At 36.5% G+C, this 21660-nt stretch overlaps 1 protein-coding gene across 1 annotated transcript in view; it reads left to right on the top strand.

Annotated features, from left to right (window-relative positions):
• LOC110464245 (calcium uniporter protein, mitochondrial-like) overlaps positions 1 to 21660 on the top strand; it is a 98087-nt gene that overhangs the window by 41017 nt on the left and 35410 nt on the right. Inside the window, exon 3 of the mRNA XM_021519354.1 lies at positions 7197 to 7367. Coding sequence (XP_021375029.1) covers positions 7197 to 7367 — 171 coding nt within the window. The remainder of the gene's footprint in view (positions 1 to 7196; positions 7368 to 21660) is intronic.

The raw sequence follows: 21660 nt of genomic DNA on the forward strand, positions 1-21660 counted from the left end.
CAATGCTTACACTCAAAATAGAGTCATACACAACAATGCTTACACTCAAAATAGAGTCATACACAACAATGCTTACACTCAAAATAGAGTCATATACAACAATGCTTACACTCAAAATAGAGTCATACACAACAATGCTTACACTCAAAATAGAGTCATACACAACAATGCTTACATTAAAAACAGAGTCATACATAACAATGTTTACATTCAAAACAGAGTCATACAAAACAATGCTTACACTCAAAATAGAGTCATACATAACAATGTTTACATTCAAAACAGAGTCATACAAAACAATGCTTACACTCAAAATAGAGTCATACACAACAATGCTTACACTCAAAATAGAGTGATACACAACAATGCTTACACTCAAAATAGAGTCATATACAACAATGCTTACACTCAAAACAGAGTCATACAAAACAATGTTTACACTCAAAATAGAGTCATACACAACAATGCATACACTCAAAATAGAGTCATACACAATAATGCTTACACTCAAAATAGAGGGATACACAACAATGCTTACACTCAAAATAGAGTCATATACAACAATACTTATACTCAAAATAGAGTCATACACAATAATGCTTACACTCAAAATAGAGTCATACACAACAATGCATACACTCAAAATAGAGTCATATACAACAATGCTTACACTCAAAATAGAGTCATACACAACAATGCTTACACGCAAAATAGAGTCACTGGGACATATGAACAACAATGTATTACAATGTATACACTCAAAATAGAGTCACTAGGACACATATACAACAATGTGCTACACATTTTACACTCAAAATATGGGCCGCTGAGACACATGTATACAATTGTATTACAATGTGTTCACACAAATTAAGGTTACTTGAACATATGTACAACAATGTACTATATGTAAGCTACAATGTATACACTCAAAAAAGAGTCGCTGAGACACATGTAACACAATGCTTCCACTCAAAATAGATTATTTTGTGGACACCTCTACAACGTGCTACAATATTGACACTTAGAACAGATGAGTAAGTTAGACATTTGTTCAACAATGTATTTCAATGCTGATGCTCAAAATAGATCAGTCACAGGGACACTAAAACAAAAGGTAAAGACAGCAAAAAACATGGATTCAATATGTGTTGAATATTTTTCTGTCGTTCACATTGTAGATAAACTATCTAAAATGTTTTCTTATTGAAGAGTACAGATGTAAGAGGCAAATGAAGCTTTGTACTTTAAATATGATATTAGGTAGGTTTTGAAAAGTTCCATGATTGATCAGCTGCTCATGCAGATAATTTATCATTTTCTGTCTTTTGATTGGCATGTTGAATGTCTATCTAACTGTATATGAATGCACTTCACTGTTTAACATAGATTATAGCTTTTGTTGATTTATGTTGAAAATATTCTGTCTGTGTAATATGATAGTATTGGTTTTATTTATGACCGCACAATGCTGTTCAATAAACACAGCTGTTTCAAACTCCATTGGAACTGAAAAGATATTTTTTTTACAAATATGATTGTGAAATATTGCATGATCGTTCCTATAGGAAGCAATGTTATTATTCCCTAGTGTCACATGGTGTTATCGTAAAATTGTGTGAAGTGAACTCCTTACAACTCATATGCACGAATGAAGGTAATCAAACTACGGCTATCGAAATAGACGTACCAGGCAAGAGGTGTCTTCCTTTTATACACATGTTACGTTGTTTTGCATTCCTTAAACTCTGATCAGATTATAAGATGTGAAACATGCATGTTGGAAGTGAATTAGGTCGTGTGCTAAAACAGATGAAGAAGTTTGTGAGACTCCATCGTTTTATTGGGTGAAACAGGAATTGGTAAATGTCTGGTGAAGGCTAGGGGTAGAAGCTCATTTCTGGCAGCCAAGCTCCACAAAGTCTGTAACTAAAGCACATGATATTGATGTATAGGTCATATCCAAGCCTCAGTATACTTCTATTCCAGTAAATGTTACTTGTGAGTGTTACATACATGCACAAGTATGATTTCAAACTATAAAAGTCTGCTGCAGTAGATAGTTTCCTATTATACAAGCATTATTATACCTTGAACTGAAGCCCCTATCTCAAAGTTTATGAAAATATTTGATTTAGACTTGAGTGTCAGTAAAAACTAAATTCTACAAAGCTTAATACCTGTACAAAGGTCACTTGAAGATTCAAACAAGAAGTTTGTTCAGCTGTTGTTCTACATATCTAGTGAGAGTGCCGATTTGATCATATAGTGAGCTACACTGTTAGAGCTTATTTGATTTTATAGTGAGCTACAATTTTAGAGCCTATTTGATTATACAGTGAGCTACACTGTTAGAGCCAATTTGATTATACAGTGAGCTACACTGTTAGAGCCAATTCGATTATACAGTGAGCTACACTGTTAGAGCCAATTCGATTATACGTTGAGCTACCTAGTTTGAGCCTGTTTGATTATATATTAAACTCCTGTACTACAGAGCATTTTAGAATAATTTTTATGATTGATTGGGGTTTTACACCCTTACAGCAGCTGGGGTCATTATGATGGTGATGTCCACAGCTGGTATGGCTGGCTACTCCGTGGCTACCTAAACACTGAAATGTCATAACTTGGATATTGTTGCATGACAACTCTCTTAGTGACAATACTCAGACTGTGGGCCTACTCGAGATACCTAGGGATACACTGTCAAAGGAAAGAGCAGATACAGACAGAAGCTCATTTTTAGAAAATGTTAAATGGAAAATGTTCTCTTCATTTTGTATTTTTTCTTCAATGTTGATTTTACCGTTGAGAGAGGAATTACACTACAACCAGTTGTAGCCTGTCACACATTGGATCACTTGGTGTTTACACTACCGTTATTGGTTTAATGGTTTAGGTAACACCGAATATAGGTTTGATAGGAGTATAAAGGAACACATTCAGAGAAAAAAGTCAAACGACATGATAAAAATAGAACAAATTTGAGATGACTTAGGATTCTTACTAGATGTGTTCAGTGACTGTACACAGAAGACCAGATACAAGATCCCATAAGGTATAATGTGTATGATATGAATTTAAGGTGAATTTCATAAGTGTTCATATCTTAATGGAGTGGAAATGATTTAGAAATACCTTTCATCTCGTGATTAAAATGTAGATAGTATCATAGGCTCCCCTGCCTCACCGGTATATATGTTGGTGCTACCTGAATATATATCAGCTTCTTTGCATGCAATACTGATGTTCAGTGTTGTTAATATGGTGCTGGAAGGAATTCCTTTCTTTTTGAAATTTTTGTTGTTTGTAAAAATATCTTCTCCGTCTTTATCTTATTTTTCTGGTGTGTTTTTTTCTTTTTGAATTTTCATATAATCCTCGAGCATTTTGTCCTAAAGCTGAAATGTGGCATTAACTTTCAAAGCCAGTGTTTATCATGAAATATTGGTTTCTGAAGACTAAAGAATGAAGACCATCCCTGATCACGAGAACCTGACTTTGGGCAACGGAGGCTTAATTGGGAAAATGTTTGTTTGATCATGAACGGCTGAGGATTAGAGAATCAAATAAGGACAGGTTGATGAAGCTTACTTAGACAGACTGGCTTGTTAGCAACATAAACTCATTAAAACACTGGGGGACCACTGAGCGTGTGATTGTCCTCCTTCGTGGTTTTGTTCTCCTGTCCCGCCTCACACCCTACCACCCTGGCCCTGTTTAACTCTCAGAAATCTCTAGATTCTAGCTTCTCCAGAATGTACACTGCCAATATTGACCAGCTTGCAATTGTCAGGAGGACAATCAGTGCTGGACTGATTGACAATCAGTAAATTGTATGGAAGGATGTGATAACTATGGGTTAACATTTCAGTGTGATTGATATGTGACTAGTAATTCCCCCCTGATTGATGACTGGTCCTATTTCTGTGAGGGGAACTGTAAAATGATCCGGAAGGGGATGTTTCCTGTTCCTTGGTATCATGATGTAACAACTACTGTGTTGTGATCCTGAAAGGATCTGGACAGGTCAAGAGTGTTCTTTTTGTTCAGTTAGAGGTTTGATTCCAAATCTGATTGACGTTGGGGTTAAAGACTGTCTGGTTCTGAGAGTGAGAATATATATAAAGAGTGAAGTGGCAGAGGTGCATGTTCATGTGGTTGTGTTCAGATATCATAATGAAATACCAATAGTGTTTTGTGTCGGAGATAATGATCTGAAAGGGTATGGAATTGTGAAGAATCATGAAGTTAATGGTATTCTCGGCTATATGGTGGAAAGTAGGTGATTATCTCCCTTGATTGATGTTCAATAGTGGTTTTAGATCAGCAGAATTAAATAATGATCGTTGGTTTGAAGGTTTTCAAAATATGTCCTGGTCTTTTATATCATTGGCATGTCAAAGTTATCTTTTTGTAAAACTAAGTGAGAATTGTAGACCCATTGAATCTGCCTTTCGTATGTTCAGTCTGTTTGATTGCCCAGTCATAACTTGATAAGTTCATTGAAATGTGATATAAGATACTATATTCTTTACATGATTACATAGGTTAGTCAGTCAGGATAGTGTGAATAGTGAAGTTGCATCAAATTTTGATCATTATGCGAAATTGTGAACCAATTTTACTTGGATACATTAAAAGTACTTAGTAAATTACAAAAGGATTGACAAGTATGCTTGGATATATTTAAGGCAGCTTTTCTTTTATCAAAATGTTGTTTGCTCTTGTATAAGGGAATACAGATTGATAAAGACATGTTATATGATTTGGGGTAAATTTGTACCAGTGTCAGTAAGCAGACCTGGCATGTATCCCTGAACCAACGAGGTCTGGCTGATGCCAGGGAGCAAACATGCCCAGACACATGCATGCAGGTATTTCCCTCCAGTTTAATGTTATTTGTTAAAATCAAGGCAATGCCTGCATGCTGTTTATTGGAGCCACCATGATGTTTTTATAAATCACTGTTGAATTATAGAAGGTCACTTTCTGTCACGCGTGGCCAATAAGTCGGTCCCTACTGCCAGCCTACAATATTGACTTATGGATCTCAAATCTAAAACGTGTCTGTAGAAATTCTTCTAAACATGCTAAAAGACATTATCATTGATACTAAGTTTCAGTGAAACATTTCTTTTGATTGCAAGGAAACGTATTGAAGACTTTGTTAGAAATCAGTCACACTCCACAATGAGCTGTCAGCTGAATTTGTTTTAGATATTATCTCTCCAAAGCTGTTACAGGTCTATAACGTACCACAAGTGCCTGTTCTTTTATTTAAATTGTAAGGTAAATTTAACCTTAGCATTATGATTCTTCCTTCAACAGATAATCTAACTAATCCCTTTTCGTTGACAAAAAGACAAATTATTATTCAATGTGACAAAGGTTGAAGAGTGTACCATGGGGACTGCTAGGTAATCTTGACCCCCGCAGATAAGCATTGTCCCTGTGTTGATATGTATAATAAAATGCACATTTGTAACTAGCAGTGTCCTCAGTTTCACTGCCTTTCTTAACAAGTTCTACCTGTCTGTACTGTACTTAGGTTTGTGCATAATATTTAACAGGATGTCTTATTTGTATTCAGTGCAGATTATTTCATAGCTGTTTATCACATTCAGAAAATTTGATATGTCCTTGAAAGAATGGGCGTGGGAGTTTAATCTTTGTACGTCTAGTTTGATTTTTATAAACTTCACAGTGACAGAAGAACTGAAGCATTACACATAGATTACATATGTTTTCAGTAGAAGTTATTTCAGGAAATATTTCTTTGTTTATTTGTCATGTCAGAAGACATTTTTATTTCGGATCCAGGGTCTGTTTAAACAAGGAAATCCCATACAATGAATGGGAACACTGGGAAAAATTGAATAAAAAACAAAATAATAAAAAATATCTCATCTCTTCTTTTATTTTACTGCTCATTCTTCAATCAATTTTTTGTTTTGAATTGAGAATTTTTTCTCATTAAGTTCAGAAACTTGGCTTAAATTCTGAGGGTATAGGGTATATTTTATGGGCAAAATCCCTTCAAGAGTTTTAGAATGACTTATAAAGACTAACTAAGGACTAGAAGTTGTTTTTGAAAACCTTCGATTGCTCTGTGAATACCAAAGTTGTTTGAGATCCTATTTGTATATTCTAAACCAATTGGTCTATTTTGATCTGGTTACTTCATGTTTAACTATATTTACCATTTATTTGTACAGTAGTATCTGTAGCAATCTGATTAAAATCATATGTTACATGGCTTCGTTAACTTCGTATTACACCTGAACATCTGAGTGTGCCGCGGTCAGGGTCACGTTCAGTTGACCTTCATATTTATAAATACTCATTAAATTTTGACCAATCAGAAACCCTCTTTCAAAAGGGCACTTGGAGTTGTAACAAATATGGCGGACAATGATGAGAACGATGCGAAAGTTCTGAAGTTATTTGAGATTGATCGTCTGAAACCCGAACAGAAAAAGATATTCGAAGCTTTATTAGAGAAGAAAGACTGTATGGCGGTGTTGCCTACGCAATTATTACCCAATGGGTACGTTTTCCTTGGTGTCGTGGAAACGTCAGTTCCCGCCGCCATATTTGTTTTGGAAAACTAATCTGTTCGATACCCCTTGCTATTTATCTATCAACCATAATATTTCGATTCGCTGGCAAACTTTTGCCAGCGCTCCTCTAATTGGTTCATCCAAAGGTCACTTGAACGTGACCCTGACCGTGGCACATTCAGATGTTCAGGCAGAGCCATGAAACAGATGATTTTAATCAGATTGTATCTGTATAGAAGTGTACATACTAAAGTGAATCATCAAACACTTCTAAGTAATACTATGGAGACTTGGTGTAATATAATGTGTGAACAGAAAATTGAACATTTAGTAAAATTACATTTTCACACCTAAACATGAAAATAACACAGCAAAACCATGTTGTACCATGCTTATCTGGTACAGGATTAAGTGAGAAATGCTCAGTAGGCTGTTTGTAAAGTAAAACACATTGACAGCACTATGCACTGCTTCACAAAACAACTAAACTTCATAACTCATGACTTGTCCAAGCTTTAAAATTGAATTTACCTTGAAAAGAGCATCAACAAAACATTGGCAAAAGTCGTGGTAAAGAATGAAATTATATTTGATCAGTCTTTGTATTTGATTGCATATTTTCTGTTTCAGAAGCGAATGTGATATACCGTGATGGATTACCTGTATTTACTGTGCCTTTACCGTCTCGAAAAGAGACCTGTGAATTTACGCTCAAGCCGGTCTCCAATACAGTTGGGGATTTCCTCAAGTACATCAAAGAAGAGGATGGAGGGGTTGACAGAGCCGTCATCACTTCAGAAGGTAAATGTCACAGTACCTGTTTTCATACAGAACTGGCTCTCTGTCATATATTCTCTGTCATATCTTCAGTTAAAGACAGTGTCAGAATCCTGAATTGTTTCTATTGTTATTTATAAAGTAATACAGGTGATCAGACCTTTGATCTGTCATGTGAACATCAAGAATTATATGAGAAATATATACATCCAAAATACAATTTATTTATATTTATCATGTGAACACTTGGAAGGCAACAAAGATAATTATCTGACGACAGAATTAAGATGAAACTTCAATCAAAGCCCTTAGCAATGGGACCCTATAATAAAACCCATAGAAGTAGGGCCATGGTAACAATTCCCTTGCATCACTTGACCCTAGAAGCAACACCCCTAGAAACAGGGCCATGGTAACAATCCCCTTGCATCACTTTACCCTAGTAACAAAACCCCTAGAAACAGGGCCATGGTAACAATCCCCTTTCATCACTTGACCCTAATAGCAACACCCCTAGAAACAGGGACATGGTAACAATCCCATTGCATCACTTGACCCTAGTGACATCATCCCTAGAAACAGGGTCATGGTAACAATCCCCTGGCATCACTTGACCCTAGTTACAACATCCCTAGAAGCAGGGCCATAGTAACAATCCCCTTGCATCACTTGACCCTAGTAACAACATCCCTAGAAGCAGGGCCTTACTAACAAAACCCAAAGCAACATAGCCAGAATGATAACACTCTTTAACAACAGGGCTTGAGTTACAAAACTCAGCAGAAGAGTCTGTGTAGAAAAACTAACAGAAGGCCCCTTAAGTAACAAAACTTTCTGTAGCAGTGCCAAGTTACTAAACTCTTCGTAGCAGGGTACTGCAAATTATAGGTTTAGCACTGGTAACTAACATGCATTTCATCATCCTGGCATCTCTGTTTTTATGATTTATTGATGCATGGTGTTGAGTTTCTGGTTAAATTCTACACAAATAAATTCTATGTGACTTGTACTTGATATACACAAGCCATACATATTCTGTTATTGGTTATAATTACTTGAGATTGAAAATGATTTCCTTAATTAATTCTGATATAAGTGGCTGATTATTGTCTAAACATCTGTAACCAGTTTCCTTTCCTGTTTCTACTGGTCATTTTACTTTTAAAGTTCCCTTTTCTGTTTTTGCTGATCACAGACTGGTGTTCCAGTAACATGGACCATAATTACCGTTCCTCAGCCTCTCCTCGTCTCCGTCCTTCATTCTCTCCTTGTCTCCGTCCTTCAGCCTCTGGTTCCCTACCTGAAATTGCAATTAATGAGTTTCTAATGGAATATCAAAGAAATCTGTGGCTGTGACTGCTATATTATCACACCCTCCATTAGGTGTAAACTTACTTAACTTCCCAGGTTAGCTTTTAAAATATCCCTGCCATATATTGGTAGTATCCATCTCCTTTTAGCCATGAAAGCAGCCTGGCACTTACTGCCGGATGGTGAAGGCTGTAGTAAAAACCATTTTAATTAGGGCCCCGTATCGGAGATACGGGTGCCCTATAGTAATCACTCTGTCTGTCTGTCTGTCTGTCCACAAATTTTGTTCCCGGCTAATAACTTTGATATTTATTGACCGATGTACATGAAACTTGGTCAAGATGTTCAGTTCACAAAAATACACATTGAGGTAAAAAGTCAAGGTCAAAGGTCAAGGTCATTTCATTCAAAGGTCAAGGTTAATTTTTACATCTTTTCACTGATGAACATTTTGTTATGACATGATGAAGCAAAGTTGATCAGAATTAAACAAGGAGTCAACTGACCAAAGGTCAAGGTCATTGGGTCAAAGGTCAAGGTTAAATTTTGTATCTTTTCACTGGTGAACATTTCGCTATGACACTTTGAAGCAATGTTGCTCAGAATTAAACAAGGAGTCAATTGACCAAAGGTCAAGGTCACTTGGTCAAAGGTGAAGGTTAAATTTTGTACCTTTTTCCTGATGAACATTTTTTTTTATGACATTATGAAGCAATGTTGTTCAGAACTTAACACAGAGTCAACAGACCTTAGGTACAGGTTACAGGGTCCAAAGGGTCAAGGTCAAGTTTTGTATTTTTCACTGATGAACATTTTGTTATGATATTAAGAAGCAAAGTTGGTCGGAATTAAATAATAAGTCAACTGACCAAAGATCAGGGTCACTGGGTAATGGTTAAGGTCATTTGGGTCCAGTGGATCTCTGACTTTGACCCTGGCTCTTGATGGAGTATTTACATTTCTGTTAGCCCAGCAATATGGAGGTGGAAGGAAACAAGACTCACATCATAGTACATGTAAAATGTATATTTTGCTTCCTTGCGATTCTTTTTGAAGTCCAAATGTCAAACGTCAAGTTCAGCTATATGGGCAGATTGCTTCTTGATGATTATGGGGGATATATTGCCACAAGACGGGGCCCTTACTGACCTGTCAGTGTTCTAGTTATGTCTGTTCTGGCCTTTCATTTTCTTCCATTATTTATTTGTCACTAGCTAGATTTGGTTAATTTCTCACGACAACCTGAATTTCATGTGATACCCTCGAGTGTTTTATACTCTTAACCTAGGCCATTATGATATTTAGTCACAAATTACACTGTGGTGAAATCTGTGTAGAATTGATGCACTGGGTCATTTAAATGGACTTCATGAAGTATAATCAGCCTATTTAGATCACCAAAGGTTGTGTGGTGGAAAACATGGGATTCTTTATTTGTTGGCAGAGACCAGTAAGGTGCTGTTCTTATTCCCGCCCGGCATCAAATCCAGCATCCTCCAGCATTGAAAGCAGCAATATCATTGTCTGTGGTGTCTAAATAGTGGTCAATCTGGTGATGTTTAGTAGGTCACTGACTTTGGTGGTTACATAAAACACCCCACCTGTTCGATTTGGTGTACTTTTAAAAGTCCCTCGTGAGTCATCCATATTGACTTTATTGGTAGCTTTGATGTCTGGCTCCCTCTTGTATTTCGTTTGTAGTATAAATTAGCCGAATGTTCTCATAATGTCATACATGTCACTTCAGTTTGGAGGGATCTAGATACTGCAGTAATTTGATGTGTACATGAACTAGTAACAGAAGAATGCCTCCGCACATTGGACAAAATGCATGTCAACCATTATGATTTGAAAAGCAATAACTTTGTCTCTTACACTTGAAAGAATTAAGTTATCATCATCGATAAAAATGTTTTGGAGATTTTGAATAAAGGTGGGGTCAACATTTGGCCCCCACTTTGATTTCCTTTATTCTTTTGCCATATGTAGATACATAAAAATGATAAATAACTGCATAAATGATTATTCATAATTGTTACTGATAACTGTAGTAGACCTCCTTGCATAACACCAGGTTGAGTGACGGGGGTATCCTAACAAAATGACCGATAAATGTCACAGGCGAATGTTAATTTGGAAATGAATTATGAAAGTGTATAGTGAATAAAATTACTGTTATTGTGATACTAAATATGTCATATTGGTAGACATGAAGTAAGCGTAGTGATACTTTTAATTGGAAAAACATGCAAAATTTTCACAAAATTTAAAATAAAACTAACATTGTCAACTTGCCTTTATATAGTTACAATGTTATGTGAGGGGCGGGGCGCAATAGGGTAAATATAGCAAATTCTTTAACATCCTTCTTCTTCTGTAGGAATGAAAGGATTTGTGCCATATTTGGTCTGAGGCATCCTTGGGTGAAGGGGAACCAATTTTGTATAAACCGTGGGTGTGGGTCCCAGGGGCCTGAGAGGCCGGGCCAAATAGGGGAAACATAGCAAATTATTCTTTAAAATCCTTCTTCTTCTGTAGGAATGAAAGGATTTGGTCCATATTTGGTGTGGAGCATCCTTTGGTAAAGGGGAACCAATTTTGTATAAACAGTGGGCCTGGCCCCCCTGGGGGCTGAGGGGTGGGGCCCAATAGGGAAAACATAGCAAATTTTTCGAAATCCTTCTCCTTCTGTAGGAATAAGGGGATATTGTCCATATTTGGTCTGAAGCATCCTTAGGTAAAGGGGAACCAATTTTGTATAAACCGTGGGTCTGGCCCCCCCCCCAGGGGCCTGAGAGGCGGGTCCCAATAGGGGAAACATAGCAGATTATTCTTTAAAATCCTTCTTAGGAATTGGTCCATATTTGGTGTGGAGCATCCTTGGTAAAGGGGAACCAATTTTGTATAAACGGTGGTTGTGGCCCCTCTGGGACCTGAAGGGCGGGGCCCAATAGGGGAAATATATGTAAAATCTTTATAATCCCACTTCTACCATAGGGTTTAAGGGATATTTTCCTAATTTAGTCTGGAACATCCTTAGGCAAAAGGGACTCAATTTCGTATAAACAGCGAGTGTGGCCCCCCTGTGGGCAGAAGGGGAAACATAGCAAATTCTTAAAAATCCTTCTTCTTCTGTAGGAATGACAGGATTTTGTCCAAATTTGGTATGAAGCAGCCTCGGGTGAAGGGGAAACAATTTTGTATAAGCAGTGGGTGTGGTCTCCCAGGGGGCAGAAGGGCGGGGCTCAATTGGAGAAATAGAGGTAAAACCTTTGAAACCCTACTTCGACCATCGGGATTATGGGATTTTATACTTATTTAGTCTGTAGCATCAATGGACCAAGGGGACTCAATTTTGTATAATTGGTGGGTATGACCCCCCCTAGGTTGCATAGGGGTGGGGCTCTGTTTGAAGTTTGTTCTCGCTATATCTCAAGTACTGGTTGGATCTTTCTGAAATTTCATATGTTTTTACAGCACCTTCTTTGTACCAATTATTTTAAACGTATTCAGGTGAGCGATACAGGCCCTCTGGTCCTCTTGTTGTGACCTTGAACAAAGGTCAAGGTCATCAAAATTAACAACAATTAAACTCATTTACATGAACAACCTTTTTACCAAATATCAACACCCAATGACCTTTAGTCATGAAGAAACACAGGTTAAAGGAAATGTGGAAAGAAAGCTATGTTTTTCTTTTTTTGAACCAAAAGTAGTATACGACAAATTTACCGGTTTTCATTTTTTTTTTTTGAAATTCCTGATGTTGAAAGATATTATTGGTAGCCAACTTTTTTACAAGTAAGAAAAATAGACTAGTTTTAGAACTCTATGGAAAATTTCTCATAAGAAATGAAATTTCACACAATTTTCTGCTTAATTCTTAAATTCTTTATTGAAATAGTGTAATATGCTATATCAAAATAACAGTTGAAATACGTTGCACACGATGATGATATAATTTTATAGTAATTGTGCCATTTAAATGCTCTAGGAGGAATTGTATTACTGCACCTTTAACACCCACACAGGTGTAAGTCAATGAGGTCCCATTTATCATCAAATATATTCTGAAACTAACAGTTCCTGATTTAAGCTTCCGATACCCATACCTTTTTGGATTTATCTTGTTTTGAAATTCCAAGTGGGGGCCGACGCTAATGTTAAATCTCCATAGGCGTTGACCCTACCTTTGATGGTTACCGCCCCTGAGCCAAGGGAATCAATTTTGTAAAACCTACTGAATTAATACCCGACAGAGTTAATGTAGCAGCCCTGGGCCAGGGCATTTCAGTATAAATTGGCAGTAGTTGTCTCCCTTGTGGCAGACGAGTATGGCCTACTTTGGAGACTTCTTTTACGATTGGGAATTGGATTTTAACTAAAATTGTCATGAACAGTACTTGAGATAAGGGGATTCAATATTGTTTATGGGGTATAAATGGGGTCCAAATAGAAAATTCTGAGAAAAAAAGTATGACAAATTTTAACTTCAGCAGGTACATTTGTAAGAAGTCCAGTTAAGGAATTTTGTGGTTGCCCCCCTCTCTCCCTTCCTTACCCTTACTGGATAGGGCCAATGGAGAAATAGGAGTATATACTTAAAGCACTGAATGTTTATGTACTGTGACCTTGCAATTGGTGAGATATATGGTCCTAACCTGACATGGTTAGAGTGTTTAAATTCATTTGATTGGTGCGGCCAATGAAAGAAAATCTTATGAGAATATACAGACCATTCGATGTTGACTTTTTTGTATTTCCATATCAAAACATCATTTCGATTTCATGTATGGTATTTAAAATATTTTAACTAATTGAAGCTGACTTCTAAGAAAGTACTTATTTTTAATCAAATTTAAAATTTGCTCTAAGATTGTTTCATGATCCTGGGACGTGGTAAATATAGTTTGACCTTGATTACAGCTGTCCAGGCTGAAATCTGTAAACAAGGTGCAAAAATTGGGAGTGACTACATGTCTGATAAAGTTTACCAGAGGTATCTGATTGAGTCAGCTCTCAGACCCTGATATCCAGTGATGGATCTATAGCCATGTGATCTGTATCATTCATTATCATTAACAGGAATTGGATGTGTCACATTATAGACTGGTCAGAACCAGCCACTGTAGATAACCTATGATACACTGTATTCTGAACCAGCCACTGTAGATACCCTATGAGAGATACACTGTATTCAGGACCAGCCACTGCAGATACCCTATGAGAGATACACTGTATTCAGGATCAGCCACTGCAGATACCCTATGAGAGATTCACTGTATTCAGGACCAGCCACTGCAGATACCCTATGAGAGATACACTGTATTCAGGACCAGCCATTGTAGATACCCTATGAGAGATACACTGTATTTAGGACCAGCCACTGTAGATAGCCTATGAGAGATACACTGTATTCAGGATCAGCCACTGTAGATACCCTATGAGAGATTCACTGTATTCAGAACCAGCCACTGTAGATACCCTATGAGAGATACACTGTATTCTAAGGACCAGCCACTGTAGATACGGTAAACCTTCGGTCAGTTCGAACAAAATTAAATAAATATTGATGAACTTGTTCGGATTATACAAAATTATGCTTCAGAAAATAAGCGTGAGTTCGAACTATCGGCAAAAATTTCGGCAAAGTGCAAATCAAGTCACAAACATATACCCAACATATTTTCTTCACCGGAGTATACCTCTATATATCCAATGTAGGGTCGATACGTAACAACGATGGCCTGGCATAGAACAATGGCACCTTAATTTATAAATGGGTAAAATGATAGTATAATATTTAATTCAATGCTAATTGATCATTAAACTTTCTTCATTTCGTGATAATTATGATCGTTGTTGCGAAGTAGAGGCCCTTGTGTAGGCCCCGAAACAGTACACGTTTCATTTGTGACACAAAAGTTAAGACTACCTATATATAGCTATAGCTTGTATCAGAGACCTAAATATTGAGTCTCTGCGTGGTTAGGTTTTATTTGAATCAGAAACTATTGTATATGTTATTTCGTAATGAATGGTCCGTTTAATAAATTGAAAACATAGTCTACAAAACCTGTTGCGTTTACAAAGCGATACTGTACAATAAATATAGGTCTATATGTTAGTAAAATTAGGTCAGAACATCAACATGTCTGCTTTAAATTATAAGTGATATAGTCCTACCAAACTTATTTGACACCTTCAAAATTACCCATCGCTAATTGGAACACATGTGGATTGTTTGGGCTTTGACATGAATGCTAATCACGTCACTCACCATGGCTGGGCGGCCGATTCCTACCGCGACATCGTGTCCTGCCCTACCTGGTGTGAGGGCACACGTTTACAGGTAATACCTTGACTTGCAATAATTAAGGGATGTCTGGTCGCAATAAAATAATCAAAATGCTTAGTTAACACTGTATTTGACAACACACGGGCGATTTCTTAGCGTACAGCCATACAGCGTGACATCAGTTTGTACTGATCGCATGTTATTTATACATTGTCGGGGCCTGAGTTGAAATAGGCTGTCTTGTGCACGATGTATTTTTCAAACAATGTAAAAAAAAATAATCAACGCTAAAATCTGACATATATTTATGGTTTGTCTGTCACAGCTGTACTGCAATGCTCACACATACAATGTAAAACTCATTACCCTAAACGTGTCTGTTGACCAAAGTATTGGCATTTTTCCGGGGCCGATCGCCGCGAGCTTTCAATGGAGTTTGCCGAAAAAAAATCATACTTTACGTTTTCATTTGACAAGTTCGGACTATCCAAAATAGAGTCAATCAGAGTTTGAACTATCACTAGCTAGAAAAATATTGTTTTTATTGAAAAAAATACGTGTTCGTACTATCCGCCGATTCGAACTGTCCGGAGGTTTACCGTACCCTATGAGAGATACACTGTATTTAGGACCAGCCATTGTAGATCCCCTATGAGAGATACACTGTATTCAGGCCCAGCCACTGTAGATCCCCTATGAGAGATACACTGTATTTAGGACCAGCCACTGTAGATACCCTATGATATATACACTGTATTCTAGACCAGCCACTGTAGATACCCTATGAGAGATACACTGTATTTAGGACCAGCCATTGTAGATACCCTATGAGATATACATTGTATTCTGGACCAGCCACTGTAGATACCCTATGCGAGATACACTGTATTCTGGAAGAATGATATTTAGACAGAACTAATGCACCAGGATGATTGGACCTCCGGCTAAGTACTTATGCATCACCTGCAGACAGATAATATCATCCACACTTTATATTAATTATTCCAGGGACAAAAAGTGCGTTGATATTATGGATCAGGTTTATTGATAATGTGATCACCTTTGTGCCCGTGGATGGCAATTCTCCCCACTTCCACCTGATGCTTTTAATGGTAAATCGATAAAATATTACGGTTTTTGTTTTTAGTTATGGGCATGTCATGAAGTTTGTATCTAATCAATTGAAACATAATCTGGTATCGTCATGCCCGATAAAAGTTAGAAGCTTGACAATTATTTTTCTAACGGCTATATACCTGGTCCTGGGTGACAGTCACAAAACATACAGCTATAAGTACATTGGATCATAATTTTTTTTTCTTTTTTTTTCTGCATTGATAACTTTAAAACAGTTAAGCTTGCTATTTCCTGTTTTTTAATGATCAGTCTGGGCCCTATACAAGTTATGTTGGTTAATTAAAAAAAGTGTTAATAGAAATACATAATGTATAATGATGTTGGTAGAATGGCTCACAGTTGTTGTTGAGCACATAAGCTTAATAATTACCAGGTATAACAAATTGATTCAATATTACCATAAAAATGGCAGGTACCAGTAAATGTAATGGCTGCATAAACACAAGCATTGTAGGACACTTAATTATGGAATCCATGATAAAGTAGAACTGGAGGACACAGTCAGGCCATAATAACATAGGAGAGTAGTGGGTTGGTGGTTATTGTGTCTCATACTCAAAAGTACAGATTTGATTGCTACCTTAATCAAACAGCTTCTCCTTACTGAATCCTGTAGGGTACTGATACCTTGTACCACCGTTCCTTTCCCATACTGATTTATGGGCAGAGTTACTTTTCATGTAAACAGTTATTTTGGTATTGATCTATGGGAAATGATACTGTTCATGTAAACAGGGTCAATTTGGTAATTATCCATATCATGATACATACCGATCAATATAGTAAAGTAACACAAGTCATACCAAACAATCTCCAGTAAAGTAACACTACATACCCAACAATCTCTAGTAAAGTAACACAAGTCATACCAAACAATCTCTAGAAAAGTCACACAAGTCATACCAAACAATCTCTAGTAAAGTAACACAAGTCATACCAAACAATCTACAGTAAAGTACCACAAGTCATACCAAACAATCTCCAGTAAAGTAACCCAAGTCATACCAAACAATCTCTAGTAAAGTAACACAAGTCATACCAAACAATCTACAGTAAAGTACCACAAGTCATACCAAACAATCTCTAGTAAAGTAACACAAGTCATACCAAACAATCTCAAGTAAAGTAACACAAGTCATAACAAACAATCTCTAGTAAAGTAACACAAGATCATACCAAACAATCTTCAGTAAAGTAACACAAGTCATACCAAACAATCTCTAGTAAAGTAACACAAGCCATACCAAACAATCTCAAGTAAAGTAACACAAGTCATACCAAACAATCTCGAGTAAAGTAACACTACATACCCAAGAATCTAGTAAAGTAACACTACATACCCAACAATCTAGTAAAGTAACACTTCATACCCAGCAATCTCTAGTTAAGTAACACTACATACCCAACAGTCTAGTAAAGAAACACTACATACCCAACAATCTCTAGTAAAGTAACGTTACATACCCAACAATCTCTAGTAAAGTAACACTTCATACCCAACAATCTCTAGTTAAGTAACACTACATACCCAACAGTCTAGTAAAGTAACACTACATACCCAACAATCTTTAGTAAAGTAACACAAGTCATACCAAACAATCTAGTAAAGTAACAAGTCATACCAAACAATCTCTAGTAAAGTAACACAAGCCATACCAAACAATCTCAAGTAAAGTAACACAAGTCATACCAAACAATCTCAAGTAAAGTAACACAAGTCATAACAAACAATCTCCAGTAAAGAAACACAAGTCATACCAAACAATCTCCAGTAAAGTAACACTACATACCCAACAATCTCTAGTCAAGTAACACTACATACCCAACAATCTCTAGTAAAGTGACACTACATACCCAACAATCTTTAGTAAAGTAACACTACATACCCAACAATCTCTAGTCAAGTAACACTACATACCCAACAGTCTCTAGTAAAGTAACACTACATACCCAACAAGCTCTAGTAAAGTAACACTACATACCCAACAATCTTTAGTAAAGTAACACAAGTCATACCAAACAATCTCAAGTAAAGTAACACAAGTCATAACAAACAATCTCCAGTAAAGAAACACAAGTCATACCAAACAATCTCCAGTAAAGTAACACTACATACCCAACAATCTCTAGTCAAGTAACACTACATACCCAACAATCTCTAGTAAAGTGACACTACATACCCAACAATCTTTAGTAAAGTAACACTACATACCCCACAATCTCTAGTAAAGTAACATTACATACCCAACAATCTCTAGTCAAGTAACACTACATACCCAACAATCTCTAGTAAAGTGACACTACATACCCAACAATCTTTAGTAAAGTAACATTACATACCCAACAATCTCTAGTCAAGTAACACTACATACCCAACAATCTTTAGTAAAGTAACACAAGTCATACCAAACAATCTCTAGTAAACTAACACAAGTTATACCAAACAATCTCTAGTAAAGTAACACAAGTCATACCAAACAATCTAGTAAAGTAACAAGTCATACCAAACAATCTCTAGTAAAGTAACAAGTCTTACCAAACAATCTCTAGTAAAGTAACACAAGTCATACCAAAAAATCTCTAGTAAAGTAACGCTACATACAAAACAATCTCCAGTAAAGTAACACAAGTCATAACAAACAATCTCTAGTAAAGTAACACAAGATCATACCAAACAATCTTCAGTAAAGTAACACAAGTCATACCAAACAATCTCAAGTAAAGTAACACAAGTCATAACAAACAATCTCCAGTAAAGAAACACAAGTCATACCAAACAATCTCCAGTAAAGAAACACAAGTCATACCAAACAATCTCCAGTAAAGTAACACTACATCCCCAACAATCTCTAGTAAAGTAACACTACATACCAAACAATCTCCAGTAAAATAACACAAGTCATACCAAAGAATCTCTAGTAAAGTAACACTACATACCCAACAATCTCTAGTCAAGTAACACTACATACCCAACAATCTCTAGTAAAGTGACACTACATACCCAACAATCTTTAGTAAAGTAACATTACATCCCCAACAATACCTAGTAAAGTAACACTACATACCCAACAATCTAGTAACGTAACACTACATACCCAACAATCTCTAGTAAAGTGACACTACATACCCAACAATCTCTAGTAAAGTAACACTACATACCAAACACTCCCTAGTAAAGTAACTTGCCATGATCAAGAAACTCTTCTAGTAACACAAATTAGGCATTCTGCAAAAGTTTATTTTATCACATGTAAAAATAGTTGCGAAAAAGCAAAATTGATTATGTTCCTTAACTCATTCACCCCTGAAAACACATTTGAAGTTTTCCAGATCAAAGGTTGGAATTGTTCATTGTGAAATTTTAGGGGTGGATGAGTTAAATGATACAGTCTTGCTTATTGTATGATAGACTCAGATGTTATGTATAAAGTCAATCTTTTTACAGAAGATAGCACTATGAAGCTATTCACTTTGACCTTGAGTTGCCTGTATAGCCAGACCAAGAGACCATATACATACTTCTATTTTTACAGCCAGACTTCCTGGAGTTGTTGACCACTCTCCAATGCTAGCTCATAAATCTTGGTCTTGTTTGAACCTTGATGGCTTTCATCAGTTTGTGTGGGTGGCCAGTGTCCTTGAGGCTGTCTTTTTTCATCACGTTTCTTGTCTGCAATGTTTGACAAACAGTGCCAGTTGAAGGGGTACTCGTTTTTTTGCCCTACATGCAATTGGAAACATTTCAGCATCTTGATGAGTTATCCTTCAGTAGGGCAGGTTGGCGTCAATTTATTAGATCATGTCAGGGGCTAAAATTCTAGATTATTTGTAGATAAGATGTTTTGGTCATTGCCAATTAGAAAAAAAAGTTGTTCACTTTGGAAAGTGTTATTTTGGGTCATCTAATCAAAGAGTTGATACCAGCTTGGATTGTATATTTCAAATAAAAACCATGTAGTGCCAAAGAATTACCTCATGGCTTCAACTTTTCCACAGAAACTGAATTTCTTGGGATAAAGTTTTGTTTTTAAAAGACAGCATTCAAAACTAAGCACTATTTTCATTGTTGAAAATTTGCCAAAAATAAAGGTGGGCACTAAAGACTTTTTTTAGGGTAAGTAGGAAATGAAGAACAGATTTTTTGTTTGGATTTCTGACAAATGTGACCTTATTAAAATATTCAATGATGTATTGTGATTTTCCCTTATCCTTTATTTGTAGTATTTGTGTGTAATTAAATAAAGCAATAAACAGTGACATTCAAAGATTTCTCAGGTTAAAAATGTAGAGCTGGGGATAGAAAAGAGTATCCAGTGACAAATTGCTTTCACCAGATACCATCCCTTATTGATGTAGCAGCTTTGGATGGGGATATACTAGTCAAGCTACATTTGATCAGGTATAGGATATTAGTACTGCTATCAAACCTGTATCAATCTTGGTTAAATATATTGGATCTAGTTTCAAAACCTTAAAATAAAAATAATGCTGACTTCTTCTTCTGTCAAAGTACAGTCCTGACCTAGTGGAGTATCATTTACTTCGGACTTAGTAAATCACATAGATTGATATTGTATTTTAGTTAAATGATCCAATTTATGACTGAACTTTAGACCTCTAACCACGACCAATCATCTAGATGGCCAGTTCTAGTCTCATCTCCCAGTCAAGAAGAAAATTTAACACTTTGGCGGTATTGGGATAAGTCGGAAAGCCAGACGTGTTTATGGATAAAGGGTCAGAAACAGCTCTTGCACTCCTTACTTACCTCCAGATATTTACCGAATGAAATGTAACTGTTGGACTTGGTTGTAGTCTTAGCTAAAGCCTAACGTGAATAGCAATGTAGGAAATGGCCAATAAGATTTCCTGATCGGGTCGGATTCCAGCTCAGATCAGACAGTATTAGTTAAACCGAAGTGATATTACTTTGAACAGATTACAGTGTGAGGAATATTGAATAAACTATTTTTAGAAGGTAGAATTGGATCTTTTAAAGTGCAAACGTCCAAACTACCCTATCCGTAGATTTACATTCAGTCTCTAGATTTGACATAGGTTGCTCATGTCCAAAACTAATGATGTCTGCCGAAGATAAATATTCCATTTGTGTGGTCTTTCTTCCTAGTACAAGAAATAGACCTTGCTCTAACAAAGATATTGGAAACCCAGTAAAAAGTGTTGGACAGGTGGATGTTTCCACGTATACATACTAATATCGTTAAAAGGGATGAAAAAAGTACACCTTTTTAACATTGAGATCACATATTCAAGGTCACAGGGGTCAAATATTTTTAAAACTTTAAACAACTTCTTCTGAATAACCAAAATGCCCAGGGTGATGATATTTGGCCAGGAGCATGCTGAGATAAAGGGCTACAAAGTTTGTTCAAATGCATGACCTTCACCCAGATTCAAGGTCACAGGGGTCAAATATGTGAAAAAGTGCCAAGTGAGCTTATGCCGTGGTCCGGCGTCCGTCCGTCCGGCGTCCGTCCGGCGTCCGGCGTTAATATTTTACTTTAAACGACTTCTTCTTAATAACCAAAAGGCCTAGGGTGTCGATATTTG

The sequence above is a fragment of the Mizuhopecten yessoensis genome, unplaced genomic scaffold (assembly GCF_002113885.1).
Source record: "Mizuhopecten yessoensis strain PY_sf001 unplaced genomic scaffold, ASM211388v2 scaffold10975, whole genome shotgun sequence".
Lineage (NCBI taxonomy): Eukaryota > Metazoa > Mollusca > Bivalvia > Pectinida > Pectinidae > Mizuhopecten > Mizuhopecten yessoensis.